General features: G+C 37.5%; 2 protein-coding genes across 6 annotated transcripts in view; one reads left to right on the forward strand and one right to left on the reverse strand.

The window, feature by feature from the left end:
• PTCD2 (pentatricopeptide repeat domain 2) overlaps positions 1-11830 on the forward strand; it is a 56072-nt gene extending 44242 nt beyond the window's left edge. The window contains exon 10 of the mRNA XM_059874102.1: positions 11592-11830. Within this exon, the coding sequence (XP_059730085.1) occupies positions 11592-11597 (6 nt within the window). The 3' untranslated portion in view covers positions 11598-11830. The remainder of the gene's footprint in view (positions 1-11591) is intronic.
• The window catches only part of ZNF366 (zinc finger protein 366), a 35813-nt gene continuing 22207 nt past the window's right edge, over positions 1311-14916 (reverse strand). For all 5 annotated transcript variants that reach the window (XM_059874091.1, XM_059874089.1, XM_059874092.1 and 2 more), the window contains 3 exons: positions 14015-14206; positions 8134-8308; positions 1311-7237 (listed from right to left, as the gene is read on the reverse strand). In XM_059874091.1, coding sequence (XP_059730074.1) covers positions 6702-7237; positions 8134-8308; positions 14015-14206 — 903 coding nt within the window. In that variant the 3' untranslated portion in view covers positions 1311-6701. The remainder of the gene's footprint in view (positions 7238-8133; positions 8309-14014; positions 14207-14916) is intronic.

Below are 14916 nucleotides of genomic sequence, written 5' to 3' on the forward strand. Positions count from 1 at the left end.
TAGCATAAACCATCATATCACACATTATCATATATAGAAGCAGCATTAGCAGTGTGTTTCATCATTTGCAAATGCTGAAATTACTGACATCCTGCATATGTTTTTTAGATCAGATTTTCACTTTAGGGGCCAGTGGGCAAATACATTCAACTGTATCACACTACATGAGCCTAAGAGTGCATTAATGGGACAAATTTGGTAAGAGGTTGTGTAATAATTTGGCTGTCTCCATACCTTTAGTTACTCTGGGCCTTTCAATATGCCACTATTTTCTCAGAAATGCCCCCCAGAAGCATTTGAGAGGCTCTCTTTCTCTTCTCATTAATTTCTGATGGTTTGAAAATGTAATTTAAAACTTAAATGAACATGGCTTAGTTTTGAATGAAATTGAAGAGGAAGTTTGTGAAAAATATCTAACAGATATTTTTCAAATCATATTTTTCTGACTGACAAAGGAGAAACGTTGAGATTCACTTATGCTGAATCACATGGAAATGAACTAGATCACTCTCCAACACTCTCTAACAGGAGATGTTACCTACCATCAAAGCATCAGGAAAAACAAAAGAAAATGGGGGAAAAACCAAAGGCTTAGTTCTGGGTTTGTTTTTTTTAGCCTCCAGCAAGTATTTCTAGTGTTTGCATAAGCCTTCTTTCCCTTTTTAAGGCATAGAATTAGAAACAGAATATCTTTGCTATTATTTATCTTAGCAAACATTCCCATTGCTTTCTCTACGCTCAAAGAGTTTGAAATTCTCTCTATGAAGTCTGACCATGCCAATTCAATCAGGATCTCATTTGAACAAACAAATTCAAGAGATTAATTAGTATTTAAAAGTGACCCTTTCCCTTAGAAAAAGTAACATTAAGTCTCTTATTCCAATCTTCTGCTTATTCCTTAATATAATGGTATTTCTATTTTCTTGACTTCCATCTTACAATACATCTGGTAGTTTTTCCTCTTTTTACATGACGCTGTTCTTCAAAAAATCTCTTAGAAAAAGATCTTTCTCTTTTAGCTTGTCTGAAGCCAAGATGACAAATACCATAACCACTCCATAGCATTTTTTATGTCTTCTGTGTAGTCTGTAATAATAAATTTATCTCTCTGCCTTAAAGGACTGGACAGCTCTTCTGCTCTTGTCTTCTAACTAGTCCTCCATCATTGATTTAGCCCTCCCTTTACAAGAACCACTCTTCAGGGGTGCTCAGAGAAGAATGACCTTGTCAAACCAAACCCATGCATTTGCCATATGAAATACCTAGAATGCCAAGAACTCCATATCCATTTCAATACAAAGTACAGCAGCTTCTCCAGTACATATTTATTTGCTTAAATTAATACAATACATCATACATGCTTTTACTATTGAGATAGAAAGCCAGAAACTAAAGATTCACATATAGTTCATTCACTTCATGAGCTGTGGCATTAAACAGGAACTTGATGTTCTACATGAAATAAATATGCAACACATTATTTGCAAAATCTGTTAGGAGTACAAAATGTTAGCTCTGTTGCATCTTGTTCAGCTAAGCAGAGATGACATTTTCAAAACTGTTAATAATTATTAAAACTTCTAGGAATAATAAATATTGTACTTTTATTACTTCTTAACTGTACACTCAAAACAGCGGAGTCCAGCAGCACCATATGAAGACAGAAATCAAAGAATAGGTAGTAGACAAACACAGAACTGTAAAAAGGTTGGTGCAGTAGTATTACTTGGTCTTTCCAGTAACTTGTTTTATAGGAAACAGCACAGGATAAACTTTAATTATGATATTAATCACAAAGTATTTTACCCTTTGAGCTTCTGAAGACAGAGCACCTTTCTTTGCTGTCACAAACTGAAGGCTGTCTGGCAGCCAGGAAAACAATTTCACAAGGAGATAGCTGAGTCCTTGTGGCCAGACTGAAAATACTTTGCTCCAAGTCACGTACAACTCAGCTTTCCCTGTAAATTTGTTGTCTATCTTCACCTTTAAACTTTACTAGCCCAGATTTTCCTCCACCTACTCTGTGCTGCAAAGTGTCTTGCAGAACTCTCCCTGCTACTCTTAACATCAGAAAAGCCCCTAACTTAACAAACCACAAGCCTTCATTTGCCCAGACTCTTTATGGTAGGGCAAATTTATCTTTTCCTCAGCCTGACTCCTGGAAGCATCTCAGCTGTGCAAGTTTGTAGCCACTCTTATTTGCTGTAATGCTCTCCGAAAGGATGAAACAAGGCTGCATAAACAATGCAGGGAAATTGAATAGATGTGCTTTTATACTGAGGTGGTGGAGACTGGGCTTTAGTTTCATGTGTCCCCATAAACTGAAAACCCAAATAACAGTGAAGAGTAGTAAGATAAAGATTTTTTTTCCCCACGACATAGCTAGAAGACGATAGATAAACTCACATTAGGAATGAGAAAAAGAAGAAAATATATCCCCCAATGTCCAGGACACAGGCAATGTCTCTACTGGACTTCTGAGCCTCTACACAAGGCAAAATAAGGAAGCTAATCCCTTGAAAATTACAAATGGGAAATAGCTTCATTATGAGAGCAAATTTCTATAAAGCATTTTCAAAGCGATTAAAAAGCAAAGGCTGTTACTGTCTGTTCCCAAAGCAGTGCCAATGTAAATAGTGTGAAAATAACTTATGTTTGAAAAGCAAGGTGCTTCACAATGAAGGCTGTTATTTCACTTTTAATTTGTCCCTTGAGGCCTCTTTGTAACAAGTGTCTCAGACTCATCGACATTATGTTCTACAGTAGGGAGGACTGTCATATCCTAACCACTTTGCTTGGGTCACCTGGAACTGTCTTCTTACCTCAGTAATAATTTTGTTTGTAATTTCTCTTACTGATAATTTACAGTTTTAAATAATGTTTTTCCTATTCTGACACAAATCAGACTTGCATATTTGAGAATTGGTTTACCATAACATTGTGTCTGGGCAGAATCTCAAAGTCTCATTGTGAAGAAATATTCTGCTTTCAAGTAAAATGCTATGAAAAAGGGTTCACATTATGAATTACTTGCAAATAGTATTGCCATTCTGGGACTTTTTTCCAGCTGTCTGTGTGTGGTTGTCCAGTACTTCTGCTCCTGTAAGAACTGCACCTGCACAAGTGGGTAAATTGACTGCAGTGAGTGTGGTTGAAGGAGTTTGGATTAACTATTTAGACAACCTAGAACTGTCTGCAGTGATTTCCTTTCCTAAGGACACATCTGGCACATTCTCTTACAAGGTCAGCAAGGAAACTCTGGACTGCATACTTCCAGTAGACATAATTTTTTCAGTTGCAGAATCACATAATCACAGAAGAATTTAGGTAAGAAAAGACCTCTTAATATCATGAAGTTCAAACTTTGAGCAATCACTACCTGGTCAACTAGATGAAGTGATACATCCAATCATTTCTTCAACACCTCCAGGGATGTCTGACTTGTTGCCCTTCTCTGGACATGCTCCAGCACCCCAATGTCTTTCTTGGAGTGAAAGGCCCAAAACTGAACACAGGATTTGAAGTGTGGCCAGTGCCAAGTACAGGGGGGACAATCTCTGCCTTGCTCCTGCTGGCCACACTGTTGCTGGTACAGGCCAGGATGCCAGTACCTTCTTGGCCACCTGGGCACACCCTGGCTCATGTTCAGCTGCTGTCACCAGCACCCCCAGGTCCTTTTCCTGTGGGCAGCTTTGCAGCCACTCTGCCTCAGCCTGTGGCACTGCCTGGGGCTGTTGTGACCCAAGGGCAGGACCTGGTACTGGGCTTTGTTGAACCTCACAGCACTGGCCTTGGCCCATGATCCAGCCTGTCCAGATCCCTCTGCAGAGCCTTCCTGCCCTCCAGCAGATCTGCACTCCCACCCAGCTTGGTGTCATCTGCAAAGTGACTGAAGGGGCTCTCCATCCCTACAACCAGATGGCTAATAAAGATACTAAACAGGGCTGGGCCCAGTTCTGACCCCTGGACAACACAACTGGTGACTGCCAACTGCAGTTAACTCCATTAATCACCACTCTCTGGGCCTGGCCATATAGCCATGTTTTAACCCAAGCAAAGAGTTCATCCACCCAAGCCACGATCTGTCAGTTTTTCCAGGAGAATGCAATGGGAGATAATATCAAAGGCTTTGTTGAAGCCCAGATAGAATACATCCTATGATATTAGTGGGTGGGAGCTGAACTCTGCTGAAAATATCTCCTTTGCTCCATTTGTCTGGACTGCAATTGGTATGTAATACTTTGTTTCTTTCTTGATAACAATTGTCTAGCTGTCCCATAGCACTCTCCAATTAATAGACAAGACTGCAGTGGAAGGGCTGTGCACTTTCTTGCTTTACACACCACAGGACCGAAGGACTTGCTAAATTCCACCCACCTGCATTATCACCTCTCTAGAAATTGTGAAGAGATTCCTGATTCCTTGCTTGTTCTTCTTATCATGTGAACTAATATATCTGGAAATGTGAAGTGGACTGATACTGAACTATGCACAGCTGGACACTGTGTAGAACACTACACGACCTAGAGGGAGACAATTCTAAGAGTTAGTGACTCCCAGCTCTTGGCTGTATACATGCTCAAATGGGAGCTTTTGTCTGGTAGATACAAGCTAGTGCCAAGAAGTTAACTGAAGGAGTTGCTCCCATTTCTGAGAGACCATCTACTGGACCATGCTGAATTTCTACCCAATCATTTCCCCTATAATCTGAGAAATAATACAGTTACACTCATTCCTCAAAAAAATTTTCTAGCTTTTTAGCTTGACCACAATGTCTTCCTTGAAAGAAAGATGGCTCATTTTTCAATAGGCATCATCTTACAGCTAAAGCAAGGAAGAGGGATGTTTATGATAGAAGAGTTAATCCCTGAAGAAACATGACCATGTACCTCCAAAATACACCTCAAAGACTTTTTAAATTCTAAAGTGACCTACCTTCCAGTTCAATTTGGCATAACATTTTTATTTTACAAATATGCACAATCTGACATAGAATTAATTAAGAAGAGTCACCTGGATGTTACTCTTTCTTTTATCAATAGCATTTTCTTCATGAATTTCTGCTTATGTTATGCCATGCTTGAGCCTTGAAAAAGGAAAACACTGCCTGTAGCCTTGGACTACACAAACTCAGTTGCTGCTAAACTGGTAGGCATGAGGATCATTAATTTGAGAGGTGTGTGTTTTCTTATAGGGGCAGAGAGCTGCAGCTACATGACTTGTCTTAGCAAGCCACAAAAGTAGACCACTATATTTAATTATAACTTGCTGTATAGAGAGCATGATTGCAATGCATTTCAAATCAAGAACTTGGCAGGTAAGTGAAGAAGGTAATAATATTTGAAAGAGATGTACCATATATATGGATTTTAATCTTTTGAGCTGGGATGTCCAAAGGACATAGGACAAATTTTATGAATAATTCAATTTTTATTTCCATGTGAGCAATAGGATGATGCAGGGCTGCTTTTCATCTTTCTTGAAGATGCAGGAACTAATATGCTGTTCAAAGTATTCATGTAATTAATGAAAAGTTTAATGGAATATGCTTCTCCCATGTTGGTTATAAACTTATAACTATATGGGAATTAGACTCAGAAAAGCTGAGTCTGACTCCATAAAAACAGCATGAGTGAAATTTGTCTGAAAAACCTGCAGCTTACTGCTCAAGTGTTTAATACAAGAAGTTTTCTGACTTTATTAGGAGGAAGGTTTTCCTCTGTGAGGTCCTGCTTGGTCTATAAGGGTGGCTTTTACCTTCTGAAACAAAAATTGACCAGACCCGTGTATTTCAAAATTATCCTTACTAGCAATGATAAACTGAAGAGATAAATGTTAAAGCTGCATAACTTTTTCAATTGAATGACTCACACTGTATTATGTGTAAATGTGGCAAGATTGGGAATGCTGCATGCTGATGCAGTACTGCATGCCCAGTACATGTATTGGTCCAAGCAGGCAGTAGAACACAATGTCAACACAATCTATGCTATTTCACTTCAAGAATTTCTGAATACTCCCATACTGGCTGAAACGCAGCAAAGCATGAACATTCCTTGTGCCAGAGAACTAGCTTTTGTAATAAATTCCGGTCCTTCTAAAGCCTTACAGAACTGTCCTTTACTGCCTCCCAAGGCATTAGTTTTTCTTATTATTTTGTTTCACATTTCTCATTGTAAGTAGTTGCACAAAGAGTCACTTCAGTAAATCAAAGTACTTGGACTGTGTTAGTTCTGAATGTTGACAGCATTTTCATGCATGCCATGTTTAATAGTACTCTGGCTTATAATGTGAAATACTTTGTATTTTCAGATATTTTTGAGGCATATGGTTAGAAGTTTTCATATATATTTAGTCAGATAATAAATCAGGTGCTAAAGTATGTTGCCTTCTGCTAAGTAGAAAATTGCATGTAAGTATCTATCCCCATATAATAGGAAGTAAACTTCTGTACCCAACCCACTGTCTGTTATACATTAAACGGATAAATATTAAAGTGTTATTTTTCAATATCTATAGTATTTCTTGGTGACCTCAAGCTGCTTTATTCTTTTAATGTATGTGTTTTACCCTAAATTATTTTTAATAATTTGGCTTATTTATTTCTAAATACTACTACAGACTTCCAGGCTTTAGTAGCTTACAATTCATGGTAAAATCTACCTGGTTACCATTTTTCCAGCTGTTTTAAAATGTCCATTTTAAATGCCTATAAGCATTGTTTGTTTTTCCATTTTTCTTTCCAGCAATTCTTTCAAACTCTTGTTCCTGTGCTTGAAATACAAGTAATCAGAGAGAGAGTGACCAAGTCTGGCCTTTTCAAAGGATCTAAAGCTGAGATGTTCTTCGTTGTTTGCAAGCTCTCCCTCTCCATGTCTCTCCTCTTTGTCTGAATTTCCTATTCTCTTCCCCAGTCCTCCCTCACTTAACACCTCTTCCTTCTCATTGCAGTAGGACTCTCTGAAGTCCTTCATCATGCGCTCAGGTTTGCCAGAGAGATCTTGAGCCATGTACAGCTTGTTGTCATCATGATGGTACATGGCAGGGCTGTATTGCTCTGCCTCATAGCAGTTGTCTTCCTCTTCTTCCTGGCATGAGCTTCCCTTGGCACTCTCACCATCAGAATGAAATGAGATTCCCTTCCCTTGGCTTTTCTGGGAAAGATCAAATGGCTCTTCCTGTTCCAAGCTTCTCAAGACATTTGTCTGGGACAGAGCAATCCTTCCTCTTCCAATACCTTGCAGTGGTTTGAGAGGATGAGAAAAGGAAAAAATTATATATAAGAAATTTTACTACTTGATACATGGCTAAAAAACAAAATCTGAAGTGTCTTTGTGTTTCATTTTTTATCTTTTTCTTCCATCTAGCTGTCTCCAAGTATTTCACTATTTACATCTCATGGCATCTCCTTCAAGATGCTACAAAAACGAGTGCTATTGAATACACTTCACAGCCAGGTTAGGACACACAAAACATTGTTTTATACAGCCAGACTCTGGATGATGCAGCTGGGAAGAAAAGCGAAATGGTCTGACCTCTTGTAAACTGAATTTTGCCTCAACCGACTTACTTCCTCCTTCCTATTATTTTTCTAAAATAAATCTTGGATCTAAAACATCACAGTCTGTAATACAAAATCCAAGTTTTTGTATTTTCTGTTTCAGAGGAGTGGAAGAGACTAAAAACATGGTAATGTATTTGTTCCATGGACACTGTGGTTCAAAGTTAATACTTTTCAAATGAAAAGACAACAGTTTCAGCAGTCTATGACTGTCCTTAATTTTTCCCCTTTCATCAACTGAGAAACAATCAACTGAAAAGGTCTATGCACTAGACAGTGCTTCAGCTTGAGGAAATCATTATAAACAAATATAATGATTTTGAGCAGTGTATATGAATATGCATCTAATCCTGGATCTGGTTTGTCTTAGTATTTGTAATGTCTTCCTTCTTGCTGGAAATACAGATTATCCAAGAGGCATCTGTGGACTCAAAAATGCTCTGAACATCATCAGGATATATTTAAAAAAATCAGATACTGGAGGCATAGGCCAGCTTCATTAAAGACTAGTGACAATACAAGGTGAGGATTTCACCCAATAGCAAATACCTATGAAAAGTGAAAACTATTACCTTGTGAGTGAAATCCTCTTTCCATGACCCCATGTTTGACTTTCATGTGCCTGGTTAGGTTCCCCTTCAAGGTGAATTTGCTGGGACAGTAGAGGCACTTAAACGGCTTACTATCTGAGTGCAAGTGCATGTGTCCCATTAAATTGTGCATTCTGTTAAACTCCTTTCCACACAGCTGTAAAAATGGTAAAAATGAAAATTATTAGTTTGAAGCAGTATTTTCAAGGACAACATTTTTAAAGGAAAGATGACCTACACTTCTCAACTTAAACTCTGGCAGTTTTCGGCTGCAAAATGTTTTTCAAAGTTCCATCAAAAATCCTACAGGCAAACACATATGGTTGAGTATCTACGGCACTCAGAACTGCTGATATTTTTTAATATTGTTGCCCAGCACACATAGTCCAGGATTCCCCAAAAGCAGTCAATGTTCTTGTAAGGAGGGGAAAGACTTAAGGGAGTAATTTGGAAGGCTCTTAACTTGAATGAGATTCAAAATAAAAGTTTCTGCCCTGATGAACCATTCCATTCGTAGTTTATACATCTAGTCTTTAATCAACTACAATTTCAGGCAAACATGGAATTATAAAAATTAAACCAATTAAGGGTTTTTGTGAAACAGAGTAACAGAATATTACTTATTTTTATATGGAAATTAAATGGCTGCACATTTTTCTAAAGCTAGAAAAAGCAATTCCTTGTTTTTCTGTGTTTCTTGCTCACCCCTTTTTTCCCTGATTCTTTCAACATTTGTTTGTCGACTCCTCTGTTTCGGTGTCTCTGGTGAGTAAGCTGCAATTTAAACAGTCATGAGGCTGCAAGAATGACTCAGCTTTCCCTGAAGCATGTTCCTGCCAGCTCGAGCCATTGAGCGTGCAATTTTTCCTTTGATGGAACAATACCGGTGGGTTTTATTCATTGTTGTTTACTTAGATGGGTCCTTTTGTAGTCTGGACTCTTATGTATTCTTAAGACATGAGAGTTTGGCTTGACTATTACAGGCATCCAGTCTTACTTGTCTTCTGGTCTTTCCTTATCAGGATTTATAATTTTATTCACATTCAAGTGGCTATTTCCATCCTCGGCAAACTTCTGTACTTGCTTCCTACTTTTTTTTTTTCTGACCTGTTTTATCATTTTTTTCCTCACTTATCATTTTAATTTTTTAAAATTATTCTTATTACTATATGAACCAGAGTCACCATTACTGAGTAACCGAAACCTTCATCTAGCAGGGTAACCATCTGGCAGGTTAACCATCTGGCAGAAAATTAATAAGTAGAAATTACTAAGACTCCACCAGATTTTTTTGAATAATCTGAATTTGAATTTTACTTATTTGGTATTACAGAAGAACTGATGATGATGACTTAACTCTACAGAACTTGTAGATGTAAATTCAGAAAGCCATCATCTGGAATATCTGGATGAAATGTAAATAGCGAAAGGATCCTTGGAAAAACAGTACTGTATGCTTTATGTTTTAAGACCTCTCTTGAGGGAAAATTGAATCAGTTCATTAATACAAAAATCAGCAGGTCTACTGCTTTAAAATAAAAACTAGAGCTGAGTCAGAACTGCAATAAGACAGAGTCTGAAAACATTCACTTTCTTTTAAAAAAATTATTTGCTTCAGCTGCATATGCACCATTTGTGTTTTTCTGTCTGTGATTTTAATAAAATGAAAAATCTAGCAAATAAATTTATCTGCAAAGTGTTACAGAAGACAGTTAGTGGAAAAAAATAATAGCCACTGAATGTGAGTAACTAATTTTTAAAAGTAAGATAGCTGTTTCCAAGGGTCATCCATCCATTGAGGAAAGAATATTCTCTTCTTCATGTTCAAATAAAGTTAATATGCAGGATTATTTACACTCAGAGAAATTATGGAACGACAAAATACCTCAGAAAATGCTGGAAGGAATCAGACTCTCATCTACTGAGACTACTAATGAGCACAGAAAATTTGCAAGGAGTAACAGCAGCTGACTGTATCTTGACAGCTGCTGGAACAACCTATAACATATCAATATTACTCTTGCTACAAGAATGTCAACAATAATATCTCTCTAACACCTCTTCACTGAAGGCTTCTGGTGATCTGCTTGTACTATGACTGACATATGTTAGAACCAGAACTTGCTTTCCTATATCTAGATCTTCTCTGTCTTAACTGGTAACCAAGGAAAATCATGTTGAGTAGATGAGTGGCTTCAGTACTGCATGCAAACACTTATCTTTATAAGGTCTTGAGTATTAAAATTTATTTAGAAGGAGCATTTAGTTGCTTTCTGTCAAAGCAATATTTGTTTCTCTTTCTTCTTACTGAAAAGACAGGGACTTGGTAAAGGTTATTTCTTTATGGCATAAAATTTCTGCGTCTGAATAAAGTTGATGGGTTTTTCATTTCCAGAGTCAGGCATATCTCTGAGATATGTAATGTGTTCTTGTCCTGAAATCTCCTCTGGGGACATGAGGAAATGGTACTAGAGTGCAGAGGTGTGGCAGGAAAATTAAAGAAATGCAGATAGGAAAACTGTTTTTGGAATGATGGGTCTCTGCGGCATAATCTCTGTTTTACTGATCATTTCAAAAAGGCACAAGACATCTTTCAGATGAATATCTATGATTCAGGTGTAAAAGGAAGTAGGTTTCTCACTTGTATGCTGGAAGACTGCAATTCAAATCTAGCTGGACTACATAGCTACTGCTCAATGAAGAGCTTGAGTCTGCAGACCAAATTAGAAGACTGTACAAGATTTTCATTCTCTCTGACATGACAGGCTTGTGAGCAGAGTGTGAAAGATGATGCTGAGACAGTTGCACGGGAGGAGCTCCAGCAGAACTCAGGGCACTATAGCACTCAGGGAGATGAAAAGTTTATGCAAGAGAACTTGGGGTATCAGGAACAACATGGTTTACTTGTGGACTTTCTGTTAGGCTGTCTAACAATATAATGTTTGACAAAATGTTTAGACAAAATATAATTAAAATCTTGAAGAGAACAACTCAGCTGCAAGTCTGCTGAACAGACTTAGTTGCACCGGCTGGTGAAATGGACTTCAGTATAGTTTGCTAGAATAGTCTACATTAGTTCCACCCTAGATTTTTTTCTCCTAAGCCTGCACATGAAGTATCATCCTTCTAGATTTGTCACCAGTTTTCTTTCTTCTCAAAGTACTTCTCTGTCACATTTTCTTTGATTTTGACTCCTGTTTAAAACCCACATTTTTAGATAGGGAAAAAAGTGGTGTTCAAAACATCTGTTACAGATATTTATCTGGGCTGCAGAAAAATCTATTGCATCCTTTATTGGAGGTCGTAAACATTGATTACTTCAGTATTAAAAAGCAACAGTAAATTTAATGGAACCTTTCTCTACAAATCCAAATCAGTACTGTTGCACCAGTTGCTGGAATACCTTCATAACTCTTCATGTTTTTTTTTCTCTTAAACAGAAATAACAAGGCAACATGGGCTCAGGCCTTTAAATGCTACAGACAAGTTCACTCTTCAGAAGAAAATCAAACAGAGATCCCGGCTGCAGCTGGATGAGGAAACAGAAGGGACAACTATTTGCTACTCCCTCACTTCTGATAGTATGTGCTTAGCTGTGATTAGACACATAGGAAAGCTCATGTTTTCTTTTGCTGTGAGAAAAAAGTAAAGAAAACCATTGCATGCAGTGAAGTATAAAGGCTACTGCTGTGCTCTCTTTCCCTTGCATTCTTCTTCTTCTTCTTTTTTTTTCTTCATAAGAAGGGTGTTCCTTTCCTCAAAGAAAGAAGGAGAGGGAGAATGACTGTAAACTGTCCAAAAGGACCGTGAGAAAACAGGAAGCTTTGAAAAGTACAAGAGAAAGCAAGATGAAATCTATTTGCAGGCGGTTCCCCGGGGACATGTGAGCCATTGTTAAGCAGGCTGTTCATACAGCTATATCCTTCCTTCTGCTGAGGAGGAGCTTGGTGCCAAAAGGCTGCTATCTGGTCATTGCCTTAACCCTCCAAGTACCAGCCAGAAATATTTTCTTTCAAGAGTCTTCGGGGGCTCTGTCAGAGAGGTAATGTTAGGATGTTCCTAATGCAAAAAAGCAATTCCTGATTCTGTGTCTGCTTATTGTTGCAATCTTCACTGCCAGGGCACTGATGCTGATTCATACCCCTTTAGACATATGAGAAACAGATTCACTATGCTTACTTGTTTCTTTCCTCATTGGAACACTGGGTGGGGACAGAAAAGTAAAAAAATAAGAAAAACAGGTGTTCCTGTAGAGCTTTTGTTACTGTCTGGAAAACATACTGGTGATACTCCATTTCCCAGTTCCAACTATTGCCCTCTCCAAGTTTCAATAGTTTGTCATCATCAAACACTGAGCTGAACACAACCTTCCAGCTAATCCGCACGTACCCAAAAAGTCATGTGGATCCACATTCTGCACCCACAAAATCTGACCCAAAATTTGAAAGTCTTTTCTGAAGTTTGGGGAGTTAGAGAAGGACTTCAACCAAAGGGGAACCACAAGGCTAGTTTGCAGATGTTCTCAAAGAATGAAAACCTCCAGAAGACCTGACTTGTTACACCCTAAGAATTTCAGTAAAAGAAATTCTTTTATCAACATGAGTAATGTAAGTACTACTACACAACATACTACTTTCATAAGACATAAATTAAAATAAAACAAAATACTGAAGCTGGAAGACTTTGTTGCTAATTTTTCAAAGTAAAATGTTTTGAAGTTAAGAAGGAAAAATTATGAAGTCAGAAATTCATTTTGACATTTTCTTACTAAAACTAGCACTGAATATCATGTATTGCTATGACATTTTGAAATTCTACATTTTTTTTCAAGACAAAATAATTCCATTTAAAATTTTTCATCCTTCTCTGCTTCCTCATGAGAAGTTCCTTTTAAGAAAATATTCAATACCATAAAGATGAAGGGTGAAAAAGTTCTAGAAATTGCTTCCAAATCAGTCTTCAGTTACTTATGCATAAGCTGGGTAATATGCTCCCCTCTGTATTTACAGCCATTTTAGAACAAATTAAAGTGGGGAAAAAAATCTATAGCCTTTGACTTCACAAAGTACGACTATAGTAATGAACCAGATAGGCAGCAAAAGAACTTGTGTAGCATCCACTACTAAATAAGAATATAGATATGAATAATTCATAAGAAACATATTAGAAGTAAACAGGGTCAATAAAGTCCTAAAGGTTTGGGGGAAGGAGGAGAAGAGAGGATGGAAAGGGAATGTCAGCCTCCAGCGCGGGGCAGAAGCGGCAAACTGGAATTTGCACAGGATTGTAGAAAGGCCAGGTGGTCTCAGAGGCTGTTTTGTTAGCATACTGATATCCTGCCTTGAATTCCAGTCTGGTAATTACACTCTACCCATTCAAATCCCTTCTGTAGTTTTATTTTGCTGTGGCTTTTTCTGACCCCTTTCTTGAACTGTTGCATAGCATCACTGTGTGAAATTGTGGCTGCTGATTTTTCATGAAACTCTGCAGGGTGCATGACTTGATTTCTGCTTTTTGTCAGTGTTTCAAGCTATTAAGCACTTAAACTTCTGTTTGGATGGCTGTACTAAGCAAATGTCAGATATGTTTATTGTTCTCAAATGTCTGTGGCACTTAAACAATCACAGGGAAAAAAAACCCCAAAACTTATGTGAGGATAAATGATCCTGAAGTGAAAGGGAGTAAACCACAGGTATTTATCTCCATTATTTTGTGCTACATAAGCTGGTTTATGATAATTTTTGAATAAAAGTGCAGTATGTGTTAGCAACTTTTGTTTTTATAATTTTACCGTATTATCATATGGTGATAATATCAGAGAAATGTACTTTAGGTTAATACCTCTGCCACCAAATGTACTTACTTTGCATTTAAAGGGTTTGACATCAGAGTGAACAATCATGTGGGCCTTGAGAGTCTGCTTTTGCACAAAGCTCTTGAAGCACAAATGGCATTGATAGGCTCTGATATTGGTGTGGATCAGGACATGTCGCTTCATGTTGGCCAGCAGAGTAAATTCCCGGCCACAAATTCCACATTTGTGCTCTTTCACACCCTGAAAGAAAAGAAAAATTCTGTAGATGCAAAATTTTCTAGGTAATTTAATCATCAGTACAGCAACTTATGAATTATTCATTCTGCATTAGCAAAGTTGATAATAAATTATTTCACTTTTAACATTTTTCAAGGTATTTTCTCCTGACAAATTCTTACAAGCTTCTGAGAAGTAGAGAAGTAAAACAAAATATAAGCTTAATGAAATAATCAAGTCTGTTTTCAAATAAATCAGACATAGTCAGTGTTAAAGCTTCCCTCTCCTGCTCTCCTGCTTAAGTAAAGTATTGATTCTACATCTCACATTTATTGCAGACAAAAAAACCTGCTTCTTCTTGGTGGAATTTTCAGTAACCACTATGGAATTATTTTATTTTATATGAGCTTTATGGAACATTTCTACCACTTTTTATGCTATCCACTCAATTTACTACTGCATAATTCAGTATTCTTACTCACACCCATGTGGTCTGTCAGCTTCTCAGTGATTTAGATACTATGAAAATCAAATAACTTGCTACTAAACAGCTTAAGAGTTCAACTTGCTGAAGGTAATAAGGATTTACTAGTGAGGTGCTGAGAGCAATTACTCCTTCCACAGCCCTTCTTTAAAAAGATGTGAAACGACTGTCAGCAGTTTTCACAGTTAATTACAAAGCTAAAACTGAACATCACCAGCAGTTTCAAGTGTCTGTTCATCTGATATGAGGC

Source organism: Haemorhous mexicanus, chromosome Z (genome assembly GCF_027477595.1).
Source record: "Haemorhous mexicanus isolate bHaeMex1 chromosome Z, bHaeMex1.pri, whole genome shotgun sequence".
NCBI classification, from domain to species: domain Eukaryota; kingdom Metazoa; phylum Chordata; class Aves; order Passeriformes; family Fringillidae; genus Haemorhous; species Haemorhous mexicanus.